The 24,148-nt window shown below is 32.8% G+C and overlaps 3 protein-coding genes across 5 annotated transcripts; 2 read left to right on the top strand and 1 right to left on the bottom strand.

Moving 5' to 3' along the window:
- Nucleotides 1-372: 372 nt before the first annotated feature.
- Nucleotides 373-17,534, top strand: bbx (bobby sox). 2 transcript variants are annotated; one of them, XM_077439875.1, is made up of 4 exons: nt 373-900; nt 13,410-13,621; nt 13,744-13,825; nt 14,398-17,534. In XM_077439875.1, the coding sequence occupies exons 2-4, from the start codon at nt 13,434-13,436 to the stop codon at nt 16,162-16,164; spliced, it is 2,037 nt and encodes a 678-aa protein (XP_077296001.1). In that variant the 5' UTR covers nt 373-900; nt 13,410-13,433; the 3' UTR covers nt 16,165-17,534. The 2 variants fall into 2 exon arrangements, with proteins under 2 accessions (XP_077296001.1, XP_077296002.1); XM_077439876.1 differs by lacking the exon at nt 373-900 and adding an exon at nt 3,546-3,706.
- Nucleotides 17,535-18,475: 941 nt separating this feature from the next.
- On the top strand, nt 18,476-20,705 carry eIF3f1 (eukaryotic translation initiation factor 3 subunit f1). Its single transcript, XM_077440364.1, has 5 exons — nt 18,476-19,066; nt 19,513-19,659; nt 19,738-19,961; nt 20,039-20,170; nt 20,255-20,705. The coding sequence occupies exons 1-5, from the start codon at nt 18,949-18,951 to the stop codon at nt 20,480-20,482; spliced, it is 849 nt and encodes a 282-aa protein (XP_077296490.1). The 5' UTR covers nt 18,476-18,948; the 3' UTR covers nt 20,483-20,705.
- A 732-nt stretch (nt 20,706-21,437) lies between these two features.
- LOC143918078 (uncharacterized) lies at nt 21,438-24,148 on the bottom strand. Of its 2 annotated transcripts, XM_077439770.1 has the most exons (3): nt 23,378-23,589; nt 22,762-23,272; nt 21,439-22,052 (listed from the first exon to the last, which is right to left on the bottom strand). In XM_077439770.1, exons 2-3 carry the CDS (start codon nt 22,771-22,773, stop codon nt 21,579-21,581), a joined length of 486 nt encoding a protein of 161 aa, XP_077295896.1. In that variant the 5' UTR covers nt 22,774-23,272; nt 23,378-23,589; the 3' UTR covers nt 21,439-21,578. The 2 variants fall into 2 exon arrangements, with proteins under 2 accessions (XP_077295895.1, XP_077295896.1); XM_077439769.1 differs by having other exon boundaries at nt 21,438-22,052; nt 22,762-24,148.

Below are 24,148 nucleotides of genomic sequence, written 5' to 3'. Positions count from 1 at the left end.
CGCAATATACAGCTTTTGGTGCGAATTAAATTGCATTAAATCAGGCGCAATTTATTGTAGATTTACATTTGTTTATCACTACTATTATAAAATTTTAATGTTTAGTTTTACGTATCCACATGGTACAGAAAAGATCTATAATGTTTCGGTAATTAAATAATTAGTTTTGTGGGTTGGATTCTTTTTACAATATTTTTAATGCATATGTACATATAAATAAAGTAAACGAAGTTGTCTAATAATAAAATAATTACTGTGACATCTACAATCTGAAAATTAAACTATAATTGTTTTTCAACTTGAGCATCTGTCAAAGTGTTTCAAAGAAAATCCGCAAAGAAGCAGCACCGTCAACGTGATTCTGGCACGCCCATTGAAAACAAGTTTTCGCACGTCATCGCCACAAAATGAATTCGCACATCCAAAACCGATTTGATGAAATCAAAAATTCTTCATTTATTATCATTTTCATTTTGTCATTTAGTTGGGAGCGAATCGAAAGCACCCTCGACGGTAACCGAGCGCCCATATTGCACGAAGCAGACAAAATGACATTAGCGTTCCACTTCAAAACGCCTCAACAAGCCACATAGCTCTCTCGCTCCAACGTACTGAACTGAGTCGCTTAATAAGAGATAGAAAATCGTCGTCGACTAGTCTCGGTTGCAGTGACGGTCGTATCAGCTGACAACCAAAGCAAAACAGAAGGTCCGCTACCATCTTGTCAAAATCGGTCGGGTCCGCAGGCCGTCACTGACAGGAGTTGCGAACGCGCGCCCCCAGAGACTGTGCCCCCAAGAGACTACGCCCCTCACCAGAGATCGCCCCCGACTCGGCACAGCGGGAATGCGCCACTTTCAGTGACGTCATGTGCATGATTATACACGTCGCGACGAGCTTGTGAGTGTTTTCCTTCATTTTTCATTCACATTCGACACTTTCGATCCATAATTCAGTTATAAGATTAACCTTTCGTGTGGATTTTACATGCCACATCGACTCGAGACAGTTTCTGTTTGCTAATTTTCGCCAATTTTCCGAAGCATTGTCGGTAGGTGAGTGCGAATTTTCCGAACGTTCGCGGCCCTGAATTTTGAATTGCGCCATTTTGTTTTCGGTTTCTCGATTAGTATGACCGTTTGTCGAAAGTGTAACACGGGATTCATTTGCGAATATCTTCCCATGCATTTGTATTAATGAAGGTATGTCGTCATCGGATGACTCGCTTACATATACAAAGAAAACTCGATGAATTTGTATATAGATAGATATGTGTGCCACAGTCGAGATGCCCTTGAAATCTGTTGCAGCCATCTTTGTCAAAAGTCAATGTCCATATCTAAAAGAGAATTGAATTAAATTTTTATACACTTTTCCGTATCGCATTTGCACAGTGTGTCCTCGTTGATCGAGCCCGAAAGCAGAATTGTACATTTTTACGTGAAAGTTTTCTCGCTCTAAAAAGTGGAACGTTGATTTTGTAACGAACGACCTATGGTAAAAGCGACATTTTTCCCTTCAAGTGTGCGTGTAATTAATTCACTTTTGTCCGAGTGTGCCTCTGTTCGGCGTGTGCTTATCGAAAACCAATACACATTATATATTTTATCGTTGATCTAACTAGTCGATGCTCGTGTTATATTTTTAAATATCAATTATTGAAAGGCAAGTTTTGCCTCGGTATTGGAAAAGTTGACCCTCAGCATTGTCATCATGTCGACGAATGAACAATGCGTATTCGTATGAGAGCACTCATTTGCGTACACACAATAATAATAACAATTTTGTTTTCTTTTATCGTTCGCCTGTTGCATTTTGATTGTTCGTTATAATAAAAATACTCGCATCAATTATCATATCTGATCAAATTGTGTACGAATGTACATAAATACTTGGTATGAATGTTCAACAAGGGCATTGTGAAATTCTACTTAATCTGCATTGGAGAAGCATTCATTCGACTAGGATTTAAAAACTGACGTAATGTCTGACTTTGACCCATCAAAAAACAAGCTGTGTTTAATTAAATAGAAAATTAATTATTCAGTTTTGTATGTATATACATATGTCTTTCGAATAGCTCGCGTCCAAGTAATCATCAAGTTCTGATCTGAAGCTAAAAACAGGATTTTACTATCATATTCTGCGGTTTCTTTCTTATCTCAATGTATTTGTAAACTATTGTGCTATTTTTGTATTTTAAAAGTTCATAACTTCCGCAACTGATACACTTTTTATCATTATTTCTTGGCGGTCTATTCCGAATGTATTTTAGGAATAAGACATTTTGAACAATTGTAATATACATATATACTTGTTTTTTGTGAAAATTTATGTATGGTAAATCTGATTTTCCTATCTGCCATGTATATATGTATGTATCTATTAGCATATTGTATTCAAGTCTTATCATAGACCAACACTGAACTTAGACATTCATTACGAATTCCTTGTATAACATTTACACAATAAGTATGAACACAGTACAAATGTTGCTTTACAAATGTTGAAACATGTTGCCTGTGAAGCATTTAATCCAGAGATCAATGAAAGTTTCAGACAATTTTAAAAATGAATTGCGTGTTTCCTTTGAACTTTTCGTTCATGATAAGTTTAAATAGTGATCATCATACAAATAATATGCAATTGAAGGTTTTTTTTATGCATTTATGTGTATATTTATCGTCGTATTAATTACCTGACCTTCGCAAACATAATAGTAGCGAATACGTACATTATATAAAAAAAAACTTACTCTTCGGTTCGATGATAATGATGAATAAATATAATAATAGTTTAATAAAAATTAATGCAATAATATGTATGCGGTATACCGAGATGTTTACGCTTATTTAATATTATTTGCGGTGGATAATCTGGACGTTCACATTACATATCCAGGGAATTCACATTGTCTACATACATATACATATTATGATAATTCAATTTATCTACAAAAAAAAACATCCATACACACACACACACACACACACACACACACACACACACACACACACACACACACACAAAGTTACATAATGCATAACCGCATGTAAATTGTTGCATATTTACATACATTTAAATATAAACGACGTTTATTTATATCGGAAAACGACGACAAATTGCACTTTTCTGTTTTTATTAAATTAACTTTCAGCACTTTAGAATATATTTATTTGCTCGATTTATTAAAAAAAAAAAATCGCACTGTATTAAATCATTCGGTTGGAAAATTTTCCAAGATTACTCCAAGCTTAAGTTTTAATGTTTTATGTTTGATTAATAGTTTGAGTAAATTAGACGGTTTGATTTTTTTTTTTGTTAATTTGAGTATCGGTTGGCAGCCCTTAAGTGCGTGGCTGTTGCCATCTAACGGCGAGCTTGCTACACTAGCGGCCTCTTATCACCTAAACAACGCGATAAAAATACCCGTCATTTTGTATACGTAATGAAGAACGGACGAAACGTCGTCGTCGTCGTCTCCAAAATAATAAATACATAATGTATCCATGTTTTTTATTTGTCGCATAATTCTTTATGGGAACAGTGCTACTGCGACTTGCGTACGTATTCGTTCTGCTGTAGAGTGATTGCGTACGCTCGATTTGCGTACGATCGTATTCGGAATCTTTAAATTAATTTGTAGAGCCGTTTCTAACATTTGTTTTGTTTTATGGTGTTTGATTTTGGCCATCGTTGTACATAGGTTACTATTTTTTTTATTAATCGCTCTACATTGGACACGAGAATAATGAAAGGCGATCTAATCGAAGTTTACAAAATTATAAATAATCACTACCATTGTACATATATCATACGGGTCTACCTCACGGGCCCGAATGTGGAACGCCCGAAAACGCAAATATCGGAAGGCAAAGATCGAAAATCGAAAGATCTTAAGTCGAAAGATCAAAAAAAAGGGTGCATGGTAAACGGTACATACTCACTTAATTTACGCGAGCAGGGTACAACAGGAACAAGAGGAACAGGCTTTTCCTCCCGTATTCTGCGCGCGCACATTAATACGGGAGGAAAAGCCTGTTCCTCTTGTTCCTGTTGTATCTTGCTCGCGCAAATTAAGTGAGTATGTACCGTTTACCATGCACCCTTTTTTTTTGATCTTTCGATTTTCGATCTTTGCCTTCCGATATTTGCGTTTTCTGTAATTTAACATTCTGGCTCGTCACGGAGACCGGAAACCATATAAAAAAATTCATAACTGAAAGTCGGAAAAAAATCTAGTTCAAAATATTTAGAGATTCCTTATTTTCAAATAAATACATACATATATATATACATACATCATCATCATCATTTACAGCCATTCGCCATCCACTGCTGGATGAAGGCCTCTCCAACACGCTTCCACTCGTCTCTGTTTTGCGCAACTCTCATCCATCTCACCCCGCACATTTTCCTAATTTCGTCCACCCATCTTCGCTGCGGTCTTCCTTTTACTCTTTTGCATTCACTCGGGTACCATTCAAGCACTTCTTTTGTCCACCTTTCGTCCATTCTTCTAGCCACGTGGCCTGCCCATTGCCATTTCAATCTCTTTACTCTATCCACATGTCCACTACCCTTGTCATGCTTCTCACTCACGTGTTCCGCTTCCACGTGTCTTTCCTCGTTATGCCAAGCATACATCGTTCCATACTTCTTTGAGTGAATTGGATTTTGTGTAGCATCTTGGCGTTCAGTGTCCAAGTTTCACATCCATACGTCAACACTGGCAACATACAGTGGTTAAAATTTGGAATAGTCCACCTAATTGATTAATAACCACCCACTTAACCGCCGCTCTTTTTTGTTTTAACTCAACCTTTTTTTGTTTTCTCGAATTTATTCAAAGAGTCAGTCAAAATTACACTTTTTTATAACTTTATTCGTTTTAAAAACTTATCAGATGTCATTGTAAAGAAACGGAAATTAGTTTAACTTCAGTAGTGTTGACTATGTGACTATGGGCAGGCGCGTTGCGATTTTGAACCTAGCTCAAGCGCCCACCGGTGGGCGCACGGTGACGAAGTGGATTGACGTTTTTAAAAATAAACTTGATGATTTACTAAGTATTAATGGGTTCTTCTCTTTTTTGTTTCATATTTATTGTATTTTTTATGTTTATTTTAATTCCTCTAGTTTTGATTTTTGTTTTTATTTTATTTTATATACATATATATTTAATGTTACTATAATTAATAAACTCTTTGGTTCCATCGGCTATGCTGCTTCTCCCAAGTATTTTTAAATAAATAAATTTTCTAATAATATTTCAATTGAACTGTTTATTTAATATATCAACCTATTATGCCTTCAACCATAGGTGGTATGACTCATACCGTATAAGCCACGGGGAATTTGGGAATTCTTCGTTGAATGACCTGAAATATTTGTGTATTATCTTCATTATACATACGAAATGAAAATGAGAATTTTCGGATCCTTTTTCGGGTGGCCTATAGGGAAATTCTCTGCTTCTCAATGATTCATACTGCTTTGCCTTGCCTATAAATAGGTTATCTCAACTGATTGGAGAACGCATATTTGTCAGAATCCCAAATTTCGGTAATGATCAGCTAGGAAAATTTTGTCATTTCCAGTAAAGAAAATCTGAAATGGCCAGTAATGTAACAATTATTACGTCAAAGCATTATAAATTCATTATATAAATAGGTACATTACGAACATTTTTTTGTATCAAAATAAAAATAAATAAAATAAGGAAAGTCGAATTATCGGTACTATTAAATTATTTCCGGATTTACTGGTATTGAAAACGCTAAAATTGATAAAACATTCACAATCAGACTGAAAAATCTAGGATTCACACTCTAATAGAAAGTCTAAATTTTCTCAACGACTTTCTTTTGTTATATTATACTAGTTGTTTTATCCGGCTTCGCTCAGTATTTTTAATATAAACAGCTTAAACATGGCGAATCTAATAGTAAATTTTCAAACATACAAAGTCTCTTTCGAAATTATATATTAGATTATCAATATTAACGTATGTATGTATGTACATATCTACGGAATTATAGTATTTTATATTATAGTCTTTTATATACATATATAATATTTACATACATACATACATGGTAGGAAACTGAACAGACTTCGATGAATTACGAATTATGAATATCTCCATTAAAGATAAACAGCAACCAGCTCATGTTCGATATTGCATTAAAAATATTAAATTGTGGTTTCCATTGGATAAGGAGTCTACCACTGGGAAAATAGCCTTCCTAAGAGGCTTCATCACGTAACAAATTGTCAGCAGAGTGTTTCTCTGGAGTAAAACGAACGCTATATATATATATATATGTATAATATTAATATTGGCAGACTGGTCAAGCAGTCTCGCGGAATAAAAATGATTAGCAGTTTGTCGAACACAAGGTCGACACAGTGCACAATTCAAACTGAGTATTTATTATGCCTACTGTATGTACGTAAGTCGCCAGTGCAGTGCATTCGTGTCGATCGATACTGCTATAATGTAAAAAATAATAAAAACAATAATCATCGTAGAAACGATCGGTTTATGGTTTATGTATGTGTACAAATGTATTCGTTCGAAGCAATGCCCACATTGAGTTCAAGAAGCGATTGAACTTTTGAACAGTGTCGATTCAAACAAAATCATTTCGTCTAATTTGCACAAGTGTTTTTTTTTTTTTTTGACCTTTCGCTTCGGCTCTGGTAATGGATTCATATTCGACGAAACCTCGATGTGTATTTTCTGTTAACGTTCGCCCGTTTGTCCAAACAGCTTCTTGATGGTGGAGATGTTTCGATTAAATATGTATGCAGTCCCGATTTTGCACGTCGGCGTTTCTCATAATGGTGTGCTTTGCTGATTTTCTGTTTATACATATAATATACATATATGTATATGTGGGTACCTACGTATATCTATTATTAAATGCTATACTATTTTTATCTTAACTGTTAACATTTCACAGTACAGTTTAGAACAGGCATCAGCAATCTATGACCCGCGGGTCATCAAGTGACTCTTTGGACAATATCCAACCCGTTTAAGGCTAGAGTTTTTTTTTCGTATAATAAGTACCAAAAAATGTATTTTTTTTAAATAATTTATTTAAGAATATGCGTCAAGTCAAAATGATTTTTATCTAGTGACGTATGAAATTAACGTTGCAACAAATTGAGGATGTAATCCAAAAGGTTATTAAGAACGTAATGAAAATAGTAGCATGATCTGTATTAACACACGGGCGCTTCAAAGCTTTTTTGAAAGAAATTGAATATAAATATGAAGATTTAGGGCGAAAACACACTGAGTAGTATGGGACGTCACGTCCTTGGCTTCCCGCTGTGGCCGTAAGCAGTGGGTGTTTCCCAAATCTAATTCGGGTGTAGTTGCATGTACAAAATGCATATGTTAAGGAGGTCGCACGTGTATGCATATCCGTATGCAACCGAAAAATTTCTCCTACATTTCTTCAAATATGGGATTCACCGTTATCGATCACTGTCAAGCGAGGATAAAATATCATCGAAAACACTCCGGGAGGTGATTTTTTGGACTGTGTACCGTGTATATGGGCTAAGGGTTTATCTAAAAAAAAACGCACCACGTACCACTCACTGTGTTTTCGCCATTACTGTTACATACTGAAAAATGATGGTTAAGTCGAAGCAAATTTCTTAATAGATTTTTAGAGTGCTTTGTACAATTATTTTTTAACGAAATCGATAAAAATGATCTTAAAATCAATGATAAACGATGGTTTTTAAGACTTTTTTCTTATCAGACACTATGCACCATTACATATAATGATTTCAACGACCGACTTCAAGGAAATAACTACATAATTTTAAAAATGTACGAGGAAGCGGAGCGTTTTTTCTCTTAATAAAATGATCTTATTTTTCGCGAAAAAACAGTTTTAAAAAGAAAATATCCATTGACCCGAAACATCTTCTCGTTTTGTTGATTTTGACCCGCAACCAAGAAAGGTTGCCGACGCCTGGCTTAGAATGTACATATGTTTTTCATCACACATACATTATACATATGTATGCAAGTGTATATACCTGATTCGATTTATTACGAGTATGAATATGTAAATCATCTATGTATGTACATAGATAGAATTGGAACAGTCTAGCATTTTAACTAAGTTTTTGAGAAACTTGCTTAAGAAAATCTGCGTAAATTCCATGAATGGTGCAAATCGAACTCTTTTAAGAGATTATTCTTGAGGGTGGTAATTTATGAATGGCTGGTAGACTGCTGCTACTTTCTTTACACAAGCGTTCCATAGCCAAAATAGTAGGAGGAAGGCTGTTATAAAAATGTTTAGTGGTTGTTTATTTTGATAGATACAAATAGTATCGAATAAAAGATCTTTATATCATGATTTTGCTTCCCACTTTAAATGTCAAGTTTAACTGGTCGAATGCTGTTAAAAAAAGGAGCGAAATGTTTTTTTAGTGACCTTTCTCTCATATGTCGTAAATTAATGGAATGTCATTCATGATTTTTTACTTTATCTATGCATGTATGTATGTCCAAAGTGTACATTTCGTTCGCTCGTGAACATACTATGTATGCTGTTTGCTCATGCACAAATTAATTATTAGGCATAAATTTACGTATTATCTACGCTATATTGGGTTGCAACATTTTTTTAACTAGCGCAATCGGAAATTATAGCAACGTTGTAATGTGGTTTCCATTGGATTTTCCATTTAAATACTTGGCGTTTTGACATTTTAAATTCGTTGGGCGCTTGGCGATGCAAAAACTACAAACATTATCACATCTAACATCATCAAACATCAAACAAACAAGAATCACGTATGGCTTATTTGTTGTTTTGTGTTGTTACCGTTCATGGACTATCCGAAGTGAACACTTGGACTGTAACATATGTATGTATGTTAGCCAGCAGCATGGCATGGTGGTTGCGTTTATGCTAAACATCGAGAAGTTGTTGGGTTCGATCCAGTGGCGGCTCGTGAGAATTCATAAGGGGGGGGGGGCTGCAGAGATGTATCAGGCTGTAGTAGCTCGTTGACCATACCGGTGATCAAATGCAAACAAAAATAGCATGCATATCTATGTAATATACTGGGAGGTCTGCAGCCCTACAGCCCATATGGATGGCAGAAATAGTATGCATTTGTACTATACTGGGAGGACTGTAGCCCCGCAGCCCATATTGACGAGCCGCCACTGGTTCGATCCCGTTCTAATCTTGAATGCTGCTTGTCAGACTTGGATATGTTTGACTCCAAGTCGATCGTGTTTCCTATCAGAGTTTGCCAATTTATCTCATTTAATTGTTGAAACGGTTTCTCCAACAAATTAGCGAAAACCATCCTACCAACTATGTCACCACTATCTGAATTTGATTTATATACAATAAAGTTTATGTACAAGTCTAAATCCATATATGTCTCTATGGATTAATTAATTAATTTAGAGTTTTTCAGCATTTCAAACTTCAGCGATTTATGTAATGTTTGTAATTGGCCAGGAGGGTGCATTAGGGTTTACCTGTCAGCCCTTCCTGGTGTATGTAGATATATGTAAAAATGAAATAAAATGTACGTACTAATAGATAAAGAGTTTGTGATAATGTAAGAATTCGACATCGAGATTTTGACGGATTTATTCTTTAAAGAAGTTTCTCCAAAGTTTCTTTTTTGATTTTTAAATGCTTTTTATTATTACGAAATTATGTTCACAATACATCTTATATATATATATATATATATATATATATATATATATATATATATATATATATATATATATATATATATATATATATATATATATATATATATATATATTTATATATATATTTATATATATATATATATATATATATATATATATATATATATATATATATATATATATATATATATATATATATATATATATATATATATATATATATATATATATATATATATACCAGATACAAGCGGGAGACGATGAGGAAGATAAAGGTACAATACAACAACTGTTACCGTGCTCTTTTCGGGTTACCTAGGAGCTGTAGCGCGTCGCAAATGTTTGTAGAAGGGCATGTGCCTCATTTTGAAGCCATTCTCAGGATGAGAGCGGCCTCTCTACGTCTTCGTATATTTTTATCGCCTAATTGTCTTCTTGCTGCTGCATCTTCTCATTTGCATTCTTCATTGTATGTTCGATGGATGGAACTGCTACACCGACCGCCTTGAATAGACATAAAATTATTATTATTTATTATTATTAGACTTATTTATTATTATTTATTTATTATAATTATTATTATTATTATTTATTATTATTATTATTTATTATTAATATTATTTATTATCAGTAATATTTATATATTTACTTATGTATTTATTTATTTATTTTTTGTTTACTATTTTTCAATACTTTTTTTTTTTTTTTTTTTATTATCTATATATTATTTATATGGGCGTTGGGGATTGCACTATTCTCCTCATCGTCTGGAATAAAAGCTATTATTATTATTATTATTATTATTATATATATATATATATATATATATATATATATATATATATATATTTTTTTTTTTTTTTTTTTTTTTAATAGCTACTGATCTACTGATCATTTTCTACTTTACAGTTTAATTTAATTTGGTTAGTAATCATTGTATTATATTATTCTAATGTTAATCTACAGCATAATAGGAAAAAGAGCTCAAAAACTTATTTACAATCCTTATAAACGCTCATAATACATCTAATACATAATATTAATTAAAAGGGTATAGACATTTTATATACCTGAAGGGTATAGACATTTTCCAAAGTTTCTTAAATTATGTCATCTCGATACTATACATATGTATGTAGGTATATGTACTAAGCATACAATAGTTACAGGTGAATTTATCTAAACTGCTCATTGCAATTTATCTAAACTGCTCATTGATCGTGTGTAAGAATTCATTATGAAATACAAGTACTGTGTCGATACGTATTGAGTAGAATTCAAGATATAATCTAATACACTTCCATTCAAGGATCGCGAGTTGAGTACATATGTATATTCGAGCGGTACTAAAACTGTACTACACACTGCATAGGACTTGCAACTGTTCAACTAACGTTCTTTTTCCGTGCGGATTTCATATTCAGTCACTTAACTATACCAACAAAATTAAATCTCAACACACACCAGCAAGGTAAAACTGCTTTCGGACATTGCGCCACGAAAATGCGACCAGCAAAAGTCGTATACCAAGGTCGAGTTCGATCTTCTGTGCGACATGTTCGATTGCCAATTGCGTTACCAAGCGCGGTCAGCTAAAAAACCAATAAAATGTTTCTTATCAATAATCCCTCGGATGGTGTTTACTTAATGCTGTTCAAATTTACGACCACTCCATCTTTATTCCATATCCAAATCAGTGTCAAGTTAGACTTTCGCCATTTTTCGTATGTATTTGTATTGCGGAACGATCGAGAATTGCCAATGGCTGGTGTTTTATGCACGGTTGCATTAATTTATGTTTGTGTATGGCTTTATTTTTTTGTTTAAAATCGCTCATTGTTTGAATTTTAATTGCCGACTGATCTGTGGGTTGACCCAAATTCAACTATGTAGTTCATCTTTTACATAATTGAATTGAAATTATCTGTTTGTGTTTGTTTGTTTGCTCGTAAAAGTCGAATAACGATTGGGTCGCGTGTCGCAATGGAAACCAACCCAAGTGGGATTGTAACACAATTCAATTTAACGAAATAGTGGTATAAATAGCAATATCTTGACCTTGATGAGCCGTTTTGCAAGTGACTCTACTACACGTGTGAATGGTTTTATTTTAAATATAGTCTAAAATGTATTTTATCAGTTTGACCTATATAGTGACGCATCGGTTGGATTCAAACTGGTTCATGTTTATTCGATTTTTTTCCGTAGAAGCTTTTTTCATCTCTTAAGCGTTCTTAATCAGTAATCCAATTGGATGCTAATAGCTTGACTTAACGAGTGGTCGTATAATTTTATTTTTTTCCAAATGGTATCGATACTCTTGTTTGTTGTAACATTGCATTGTTATATATGTATACATACTTAGTGCTCTTATCGTCTTCGCTATATTATTGCGGATACACATTTTCTGTGAACATTCGTTTTCGTTTCTGAAATAATGACCGTCATTATCGTTTCTTCGCTGGCGAAACTGTTATAGTTGAAACGTCTTCAATTTTATACCAGAAAACCAGTTATCGACGATGCTCGTTTCGAGAGCGTTTCGCTTTTCTGGCACTTTTTCACCAGATGTGGACCAGACCTTTGAACTCGTCATTTCCCCAAATTCAGTTCGGATGTTTGCAAAAGGAAAGCGCTGAAACGATTTCGTTGAGTCATCGTCAACGAAGCGTACTATTTTTAATTCATTGTGATAATATTATCACACTCTCACTCTTACCATTTATTTATTTTTACTGAAATTGTGTTGTTTTGTAATAATGCATGTATATTGACCGCAATTTATCTTTACCTCAAAACCATACCTAGTGTTATCCATGACGATGGTATTTAAAATATAATTATCATTGTCTTTTTCCCGTTCTTTACGATTTTTAATTTACTGCAATACTATTTTCAGATAATATTGTTTTGTTGATGTTTAAGCAAGTTGTTTATTGTAAAAGATATGCAAATATGAATATGATAATTTAATTAACACGTATTTATGTGTGTTTGTATTTGAAAATTTTCTGAGTGTTCCCAATTCGAATAACGAATCCTTTAAAGGGAAATTACTTTATTGGAAAATATTTATGATAATTGTGAGAACAGTACCTGTTCTTTGCATTTACAGTAAATCCTGAACTTGTTGCACTCAACTGACTTGACAACTTCAAGATAATCCAGTTGTATACCGCATTCCCATGATATGAATATAAGTATACGGTATTGATATGGCATCCGAGATGTAAATCCATACGTGCTGCCTTGTGTCCATTTGTCGCATTCGAAATTTTCCAACTCATTATGTATACTAAACAAAAACCTTGAATATATACATATGTATGTATTTACATATATGTATTGTGATCAATTTCGTTTTTTAAATATTTTATGAAGCGTTTGTACTGTTCTTTTTTATCAATTTATATATTACATATACATATACGTACGTTAAATACAAACATATTGATTAATTCCAACTGCATTTTATCATGTGATAAGAGATAGTTTTAACATGATTTTAAATGATCTGTTTATGTCATTGACATTAAGAGAATTTCTTTCTATCTTATTTATGTTTTATGTTATGTTATCAATGGAGTTGCTATCGGAGTGAATATTTAAACAAAACATCGTTGTATTACATTGAAAGATAACAATTTATTAAAATTACTTATTGCCTTTTTCCTTTTTTTATTTTCAGATTGTTTCTGTTAAAAACTTCATCATGACAGAACTTGAAGATACACCGATAGACTTACCTGAAGGTAACACACACTGTCAATCAAAAAATGTTGAAATCGACGTAGACCCTGAACCTTCTCATCATGCACGGCGGCCAATGAATGCTTTTCTTATCTTTTGTAAAAGACATCGAAGTGTAGTCAGAGATAAATATCCCAATTTAGAAAATAGGTATTCATATTTAAATATTTTTAAATAAAATTGTATTAAAATTTAATATTTAATATCGTTATAATTTTATATGCATACACATATGTATATGAATTACATACATTCCTTTGTTTAATTTATAGATCGATTACAAAAATTCTTGGTGAATGGTGGGCCAATTTAGATAAAGAAGATAAAGCTTGCTATACGGGTCTTGCAAAACAGGTAAATATAATATTAAATTATCATATTATTTGTTACATATGTATGGATTGGTCTCCGTGACGAGCCAGAATGTTAAATTACAGAAAACGCAAATATCGGAAGGCAAAGATCGAAAATCGAAAGATCTTAAGTCGAAAGATAAAAAAAAGGGTGCATGGTAAACGGTACATACTTAATTTGCGCGAGCAGGATACAACAGGAACAAGAGGAACAGGCTTTTCCTCCCGTATTAATGTGCGCGCGCAGAATACGGGAGGAAAAGCATGTTCCTTTTGTTCCTGTTGTATCCTGCTCGCACAAACTAAGTGAGTATGTACCGTTTACCATGCACCCTTTTTTATCTTTCGACTTAAGATCTTTCGATTTTCGATCTTTGCCTTCCGATATTTGCGTTTTCTGTAATTTAACATTCTGACTCGTCACGTAGACCCGTATGGATATATATATATATATATATATATATATATATATATATATATATATATATATATATATATATATATATATATATATATATATATATATATATATATTATGTGATGAAATAAAATTATTTGACTTATTCTTTTCAGTATAAAGACGCGTTCTTTTCGGCCAATCCAGGGTTCAAGTGGTACAAATTACCAGCTCCGCCTTTACGAACGTTTTCAACTCGACCGAGTAACAATCATTTTTCTAATTCTTATAATGAACAGGAGAATTATAATCCTGAATTTGAATCATGTAACGTTAAAACAGAGCAAACTAATAACAATCACATAATTAAGTCCAATTATGACATCCAGCCTTCAACATCGAAATTGTTTCCTGAAGAGAATAAGTCAATGTTTACACCGGGAAAACTTGCAGATGAAGCTCAAATGGGAGGTATCAGTAGTCTGATTGTTTCTAATTCATCGGGTGAAGCTGATAACGACGTTCAGAATATTAATGACACTAAAACGCGTGCCCTAGTTGATGAATCCGTATTAATCTCTTCAGCAAAAAGTGACATACCTATGGGTCGTTCGATTCCAAATCCCCCTCCTAAGAAGAGACCATTTTTAGAAGACAATCAAGATGCAAAAAGTTCTGATAAAACCGAAGCTTTGTCTTCTAATAACAAATTAAGTGCCTCAGAAACTAAGTTACAAAAATTACAGGATGCCCTTTCAGAAACCAGTCGCCTTTTTGAAATGTTGGATAGTGATTGTTCTGAAAAAAAATCATCTTTTACGAACTATAATAATAATGGAAATGAGTCTGACATATCTTCAAATTCTGTAAAATCCGATAATACAACAAAAATTGACGATTTATCTAACCATTCTTCCCCTTCGGAAAATTCCCATCAGTTAAATACCGATATTAAATCATCAGAATTGAAAACTGAAAATGGATCAGATAATTACTATAAAATGAAACAATTTGATATTGATTGTATTTATGAAAAATCGGAAAATTCTTGGATGAAAAATTATGAAAAATCCGAATGCAAACTTAATGGCAGATCATGTAAAGGTAAAAGATATCAAGAGTTTATGGCATTTGGTGGACTTCTTGTAAATAAACGTAATAAAAAAGACCATTTAGAAAATAAACTTTCATATAAACAAGATTTATACAAATCTGAGGGTGAACTTAATAATTCTACAAACAGATGGAAAATTTGTGAAAATTTCTTTCAAAACGATCGCTTAAATTCGTCTGAAGAAAGTCAAACTCACAATAAAAAATCTTCTGTCACATATATTGAAAACAAAAATTTTCCCAAAAGTGCCTATGAAAATAGATCTGAAATAAATGATACTGGTCAAGATAAAGAAACATTAGATAATATAGGGAACAAAATGTTCAAAGCTTCTGATTTTGATCTGGATGCTAAAATCAAAGCATTGCCTTCCTTGAGCCTTGAAAAATTTCAACAAAAGAAAAAAGAAAATAAAAAACGTAAGAAAAATTCATGTAAACAGAAAGATGCTAAATCTAAAATATCTAAAAATATTTATATAAACTCTTTAAATAATTCACATAATCTCGATCATCACCTTTTACATAAAATCTCTGGCACACAGACAGATTTTCTAAATAATTCTCATGAAGATAAAATGAAACAAAAACTGTTCATGGCTGAAGAACATAAAACGGCAATTATCGGAAGTAGAAAAAGAAAACCAAGAAAAATTAGCATTACTAGAATCGATAGTAAATTACATGCCATGAATAGTTTTACGAAAGACAATGAAATAGTCACAAAAACTACCTCAATTTCGGTGATGCCTGACCAAAATCTCGATAACTCTATAGATATGTGTGGCTTAACAACATTAGCTGAAGTTGCTGCTAATATTAAAATGTAGAATTACTAACAATTAACATTTATTAACTTTTTAACTAACATAAGGAATTTTATAGTTGATATAGTTTATGATATCCAAATACTATTTTATAAGAGTTTTTAATATACATACATACTTTTATATTACGTTAAAAATTGTGATTTTGCCGCAAACAAGTCAAATGGCTAAATTACAATTAAATTAAAAAATCAATTTTCACTGTGAATGTGAATACTGCTGTTTTGCAAACGCAGTTTATTTATTTCTACTATTTACCATTACTATACATATTTTTATACATAGTCATATCAAAGTAATTATAATAAAATATTTTTATTAATATTTATTTATTTCGAACATAAGATTATATTTACAGAATTTGCCTTAATGGAATTTGAATCATTATTATTATTTTGAGAAAATGTATTTATTTACAAAAACTAAAAAACTATTTTTCTATAAAAAGAAATTACATACATACATACATATACCTAGTTAACTTTTTGTTGATTGAGAGGTAAAGAGGTTCAGGGTACATCTCCATAGCTTGTATAATGAAAATATGTTTTATATTTTTCTATATGTATTAAATACAAATGTTTAGATGGAACTTTGCTCAGAGTACTAAATATTTTATTATCAAAATACTATTGATATCTTTATCCTAAAATAAAATGTGCTTGGCACTTAAAATATCATAATTGATTATTTATAATTATAACAATTTTTAAATGAAAGATGAATGTGAGATAGTTACTGAATTTTGATGTAATTTATAAACTTTATATTATTAAATGTTTATATAAGTTTAACTTGGCGTTTCTTTTGTTTTTACCGAATAAATTTATATTTAATGCAAAGTAATATATCAAAATGTCTAATTTGTATATTGTTGTTATTGCATTAAATGCTCATCCCCTGGATATCAAATAATATATGAAGATTTTTTTTTATTTGAAATCCAGAAATATTGAAATTCCTAGAAAACTTCTCTGAAAAGTAGTCGTGATGAGATGAACATTCTTATATCCACCTAGGTCTAATTAAATTATTATTAGTTATATTCAGGACTGTGTGTTGGAGTCGAAGTCGTAAAATCGTGGATATTTGAGAGGATTTTTAAGTTGTTAAAAGTCAAGCGACTGTGACTCCTTAATTATTTATTTTTATTTTTACTTAATTTTGCTTGTGAATATTAAATTACTAACGAAGCTCTTGTTTGCGATAATAGGTACTGACTCGTCAATATCCAATGAATGCAGATCTGAATCGCAATATTTCTATCTTCATCTTTTTCTCGTATTTAGTATGTTAAATATTATTTGACAAATATGTTACGCCAAATGCCTATATACATATGTATGTATTATTAGCTAGATATTCACGAATAAAGATATAAAAAAAAAGTTTATGATCCTCACTTTGTCTCTGATATTCAAAAATTGACCTGTAGGAATATAGCACGACTTGTGCTATTACATCAAAACCAGTGATCTCATCATCGATCCTGTACAAACATGCATAACTCAAGGGCAACGACCCATTCGACCATTCCAGAAGAAAGAGTTCATCGCTCGATCGTAAAACGAACGAAACCCAACAGTGATGTCATCAGGATACTCTAACACGTGTCTGAATAGTCATTAACGCGTGGCATATGCCCGCATTCTCAAACGAACGACGTCCTGGCGCTGACCCCATAGCTATAAACCACACGTGTACTGAGCACGCGCCTCGAAAATAGATCAACACGTATCTCTAACACACGTGTCCTGGAAACTAAAACAAAGCATCTGCACACGGCACGCTTTAAGCCAGAACGTATATAAAGCGACGTAGCAGCTCCCAACACCAGAGTGAACCTCTGGAGTTCAACCAGCTCACTTCTCCGAAGCTCAACCTCTTCGTACATACAATAACCATTGTAACAATTGAACAAAAATAAACGATCCTCTTAAGGTGGGTCTACGCTAGAGAACCGAGCACGAGTTGAACACAAGCCGAGCCGCTCTACTCGCGGTGTCAAGTGTGGACGTACAACGAGCCTACAACAATCATTCTCCTCGAACGTAGTTTTCCGCAGTGTGCTCGCGGCTCATGGCGGATATGGACATCCTTGCCCAAGTCTTGGGATATATGAGACCACGTCCATGGCGCACTGCGAGCGCGATGCAAATCCCTTTGTGTTCGTCAAAAAACCGACAACAGGCGGAGCGCACTCGAGCACGAGCCAAACGCTCGAAGCGCGCTCGTTCGAGGCTTGTAAGTCGGTCCACACTACACGAATTTGTGCTCAGCTCGTGCTCCGCTCGTGCTCGGCTCTCTAGCGTAGACGCACCTTTAAATTACGGTTGAATGATTTAACATTTTTAAATTTTAAATCTAGGTCGTGTTTTTTATGACTCCACAGCCCTGGATAAATTCCTACCGGGTGAATAGGTGTGACATCTATTATTTCCTTTATGGATTCTTATTTTTAACGGAATTAAATAAACTTAAAGTTACAACCTTTATCATTTTTTCATAGAATTGACTTCATCAAAATAGCAGAAAAGTATTTGTAGTTAGATGATGACATTGAAAAAATGAAATAATAACAGAAGTTGATATTGTAATTCAATTCATCAAAAATAAGAAACATGAGATTCTGATTTGATATGTCAAAATAGCATGGCCGGCAATCAAGATGTTTGGGGTGGGTTCGCGCATGACAGTGTTGCCGCGTGTGCTCAGTGGTCTCTTTGCTGCTGTCTTTGACGCCGATACCGTATCCTCAAGGTCTTCACGGCTGTCATCCGTGGGAAAATGGCTACCATGTCTCTGAACCTGGTGGTGAAAGTACATCCCATCGTACTTTTCCAAATCGTTGATGCCTACGAGCGCAGAAATGCAGACTCCCACCGTGTCATCGGAACCCTTCTCGGTATAGTAACATAACCTTACTTTCCATAAATTTTACATACACAACAATATTTCATTAGCATTTAGAATTGTGGTGCCTCTTTTGAAGATAATAAGCAATGGAATAGACATATTTGTTAAAATTATTAGTACTGTCAGACGCCATATGCTTTGATTCAACAGCGACTTAATTTATATACGTGTGAGACAATTATTATGAAAATAGTATGATTTTTATGTACTTCATTTACATACATTTAATTGTAATCAAATATACTACCTAATAATATTAAACCAATGTTATGTTTTATAAATATTGAATTGAAAACTACCATTTTATCTAAAAGCATACCGCAACTATGTATAGTGCAAATTTGAATATATCCAGAATTTTTTATATTAGAATTATATTTAGAAACATGTTAGACTCAAACAATCAGACATAAATATTAATATTTATTATTTTAGGTTCTGTTGACAAGGGAGTTGTGGAAGTGACGAATTGCTTCTGTGTGCCTCACAAAGAACACGCTGATCAAGTAGAAGCCGAACTCAATTATGCGATGGATGTGTACGATCTGAACAGACGTGTTAATTCCACGGAAAATATAGTTGGTAAGGATAATAGTTGTAACTATTTTGATTCATAATTTTCATCAAATATAAGCTAATTATTTTGTGACCGTTATATAGGTTGGTGGGCAACTGGTAACGAAGTCACAAATCACTCGTCAGTTATACACGAGTATTACGCTAGAGAATGCAACAACCCTGTTCATTTAACCTTAGATACTAGCTTACAAGGTGCTCGGATGGGCTTACGAGCTTACGTTTGCGTTGCACTTGGTGTTCCTGGAGGAAAATCTGGATGTATGTTTACACCAATCAATGTCGAAGTGACTTGTTATGAACCTGAAGTGAGTTTTACATGGTTAGATTAATTTTAAAAACCGTTATTAGATTCTATAACTAAATTTTCAATGCAATTTTATAGCTTGTTGGTCTTCAATTATGTCAAAAAACAATGGGTCCCGGAAACAATAATAGACCTAGACAAGTACAACCCATGATGGATTTGGCTCAAGTAGCAGAGGCATCCTCTAAACTACATGTTTTATTGGAACAAGTGTGTATACTTTTATTAAATGAAATGTATGCATATACATTTTAGTATGGGAATGAATGGACATTATGTTATTTTATGTTTCAGGTGTTACAGTATGTTGAAGATGTTATCGCCGACAAGGAACCGGCTGATAACGCTGTAGGTCGGTCACTTCTCGACTTGATCAATTCCGTGCCCAACATGTCCAACGAAGAATTCACAAATATGTTCAATACAAACATTAAAGATTTGTTGATGGTAGTGACACTTTCGCAACTCATCAAAATACAACTTCAATTAAACGAAAAGCTCACTTTATTGACATCAGTATAAATCTGTTGAATATTATATGAGAAATTAAACTGTCTATCACATACATATACTGTATTAACCGAATTACTGTATTTTACTGCTATCTCAAATCATTTGATACAAAATAAATTATCAAACCGCAAATATGTTTTTGTTAACTTACTTATTTATATGATAGTAATTTGCTTTTCTTTGGATATAAGTGTTTTTACATCACTAAAGCACTTTTTATGAATTTTATGCCAGATGTTGCCTTGCGTTGCTTCAATTATGAAAGATGGAAGGGCTCTGACCTCTTTTAGATCAAATTCCTATACTAAAATTGTTTCTCTAATTTTAATGCTGTATTGTTTTTCATCCCTTCTCTGGAAAACAATTGTATGGAAATGTTAAAAATGTATAGAAACGTCTGTCATTTTCTATACATTAAAAATGGGTGACCGTAAAAAAGTAAAAAAATGTTCGTTTACCATGCATACTTATGAAAAACGGTTAGTATATGCATATATCAGTGGCGTGCGGTAAAAGTCTCTCTCCCCCCCGTCGTACATCCTCACTTAATTTGCGCGAGCAGGATACAACAGGAACAGGCTTTTCCTCCCATATCTGCACGCGCACATTAAACAAGGCTGTATGACAAATCGAGATAATTTCAATAACCACTGATATATATTATAATTACATAATACCGTTTACCATGCACCCTTTTTTTATCTTTCGATTTTCGATCTTTGCCTTCTGATATTTGATTTTTCGACCTTTTCACTTTCGGTGCTGTGAGGTAGACCATTAAAATGTATAGAAAATGTTGAAGCTGTAGTGAAAATCTTATACACATAGGTATGTATTGGGTACTTTGGCTGTGATTTGAAGGGAGAAAGTATGACGCTTGGAAAATACTACATAATATCTTGGGAGAACAACACTACACCAAATCTTCATCTACAAAAATCAGATAAAATTGTAACACAACTTTCAATCACTTAAATTTTTATTATCAAAATAATAAAAGCACATTGTATTTACACATAAATTGATAAACTTATTTTTAAATAATTTATATCGATGGATATTTACAATAGAAAAACATTGTGAGAAATAGTAAATACTTAATATGTTATTGCCACAATCTTATACCGTTATGATGATATTTGGGAGCATACATCCTTTGACCGGACGTCCATGGATCCACATATTTAGAGGTGTATGTTAGAGGTATTCTAAAATATTTGGGCACTGCGATATATTTGGTGAATGGAGATGGTTGAATCATATGTGAGGGTTGCATCATTGGTGCACCCTGAATCATCGATGCTGTTTGCATCATTGGCGCAGCTTGGAGCATAGGAGCTGTATGCATCATTGGTGCAGCTTGGATCATATGTGCAGGGTACGATGCAGCTTGGAACATAGGTGCAGCTTGAATATAAGGTGATGGCGATTGAATGTATGGTGACATGGAGTGACCATATGTATATGTTGGCGCCATGGCCAGTGCTCCATAGCCATGACCGATAGTGTATAATCTTCGTTTGATCCTCGGTGGAGTTGCTTCTAATGAGTTTGTCATCATAAAGATTAAAAATACTATCTGAAAAGTTATAACTTTACTAACAAAATGTACGTAATTAACTTGGAAACTTTTTATTGGATATATTTTAAGTTACTAAAAAGCTTAAATAACAAATTATACAAATCAGTTATGGATAGGTAATGATATATATGGCTTTACATTTTCCAAACATCAAAAGAGATATAAATTCCTCCAATATGGTTGTGAGCTTTTCATCAATTCTTATAAAGTTTTATTTATTTTGGAAATTATCAGCCGAAAAATTCCCATTGAAAATTTTTGGATCTCATTTGTTTAATTAATATCTTTTTTACAAGGTTTATATTAGTTTTTTCAAAAATAATAGATAAAATAAGCCAATTTTTTTATTTTATCTACGGCCTTAAAATCACGTTTATTCACCTTAAATATTGCTAATTTTAGCTATTTAATTTGATTTTGATTTTTAAATGCTTTTTAGTAATACGAAATTATGTTCACAATACATCTTATATCTATTATAATAGTTACTGATCTACTGATCATTTTCTATTTTACAATTTAATTTGGTTAGTAATCATAGTATTATATTATTCTAATGTTAATCTACAGGATAATAGGAAAAAGAGCTCAAAAACTTATTTACAATCCTTGCACTTTGCAATCTAACAACACTTGCAAATATGAAAGACTTTAAAAGAAAAAGATATAGTTATTTGAAAATATGATCACGCAATATGGAACTAACCGACAATTTCATTCTTGGGCAGATGCTCACCAACAAGGGGAATCACCACAAATGATGTCCATGATCATAAACTAACTTTTATATATAGCACGTGATGGAAACTAACACTTCACTGTTAATACATCATTAATTTACGATTTTATCGTTAAATTATGCTCATTATGGATTAGAATTCGTATTATATCCACGCGGGAAGGTGACATGCAGAAAAGACACGCAACAGTTGCAACTGCATTGGGGTTGTTCAACCAAACCGCTGCACTTTAGCAACAAAATACATTTGTACGAACCAATTCTTTGAATAGTTTTTATTACATCGGAATTAATCTAGCTATTAACTTCACAAAATAGGAAATGGATTCTGCAACTGCCGGACATAATCTAAAAACTACAGGAAGAGATTCAAAGAGTGTTTCTTCTCGATCGGTGTCAAATGGTGATTTGGTTTGCTCAACCGCAACCGCCAATTCTACAGTCCAAATCGTTTTGTGTACTTCCAAACAACCGTGAACTGAAATATTTTTCATGATTTTCAATCGTACTTACTCGTCATACATATTAAAATCAATCAATTAATGGACATTTTAGAATTTTGTTATTGTTTTGCTCGACTTACTGTTCGTTCATTTTCACTAATTAGCGTCAAGTTCTATTACGTGACAATTAGTCTTGCTTTTTATTATTTAATGAGAGCACTTTCGTTTTTTCTTGAATAAACTACGACAACAGTAAATATTATTTATAACTTAACTTCAGACAATATCGACAAAGAGAATGCATTTATTTATTTGTGATTCAACATTTCTTTGCGGAAGCACTGGCACTATTCTGAAAATATATTTGAGGAAATGATCCTCAATAAAATACTTAGCTTACAAATCAAATTATTTACTAATGATTTTTAAATTTAAACAACCAAATTTATTTGAAGACATTAAGCAATGCTCTCGTTTCTTTTTATATAGAAATACATTATTATTTACAACATTTTCTGAAGTTTCACTCGGCGAACCGTGACGATAATTTTGATACATTTTGCATAATAAGTCAAAAATTTATAGACATTTTTTATTGCTTGTTTATTGAAAGTTATGTATATCAAAACTTAAAATAAAATTCTTCAGAATTTCGCATGATTCCTTGGATTTCATAAATTCATTGAATTTCTTAGCCTTTTTTTAAATTAATATGACGCAAACAAGAACGTTCTGTAACAGAAGAAGATTGTTTAAACGACGATAAACGTAGGCAATTAAAAAAGAATGCACAACAATTTCCTATTTTCGCATAACTGCACAAACGATTTTTAATCTTCCCACAACAAATATGTATACATACATACATACGTGCAATATTTTACTACCGTTGTTAGCCCGTTATACGAACT

The sequence above is a fragment of the Arctopsyche grandis genome, chromosome 10 (genome assembly GCF_051622035.1).
Source record: "Arctopsyche grandis isolate Sample6627 chromosome 10, ASM5162203v2, whole genome shotgun sequence".
NCBI classification, from domain to species: Eukaryota; Metazoa; Arthropoda; class Insecta; order Trichoptera; family Hydropsychidae; genus Arctopsyche; species Arctopsyche grandis.
Note: the sequence above shows the minus strand (reverse complement) of the source record. Positions and strands in the feature narration are given on the sequence as shown.

Coding starts and splice junctions, on each gene's coding strand:
- bbx (XM_077439875.1), top strand. CDS start 13,434: ATGACAGAACTTGAAGATACACCGATAGACTTACCTGAAGGTAACACA. Junction 13,622..13,743: donor TATCCCAATTTAGAAAATAG/GTATTCATATTT, acceptor TTTAATTTATAG/ATCGATTACAAAAATTCTTG. Junction 13,826..14,397: donor ATACGGGTCTTGCAAAACAG/GTAAATATAATA, acceptor TATTCTTTTCAG/TATAAAGACGCGTTCTTTTC.
- eIF3f1 (XM_077440364.1), top strand. CDS start 18,949: ATGGCTACCATGTCTCTGAACCTGGTGGTGAAAGTACATCCCATCGTA. Junction 19,660..19,737: donor TTCCACGGAAAATATAGTTG/GTAAGGATAATA, acceptor ACCGTTATATAG/GTTGGTGGGCAACTGGTAAC. Junction 20,171..20,254: donor TACATGTTTTATTGGAACAA/GTGTGTATACTT, acceptor TTTATGTTTCAG/GTGTTACAGTATGTTGAAGA.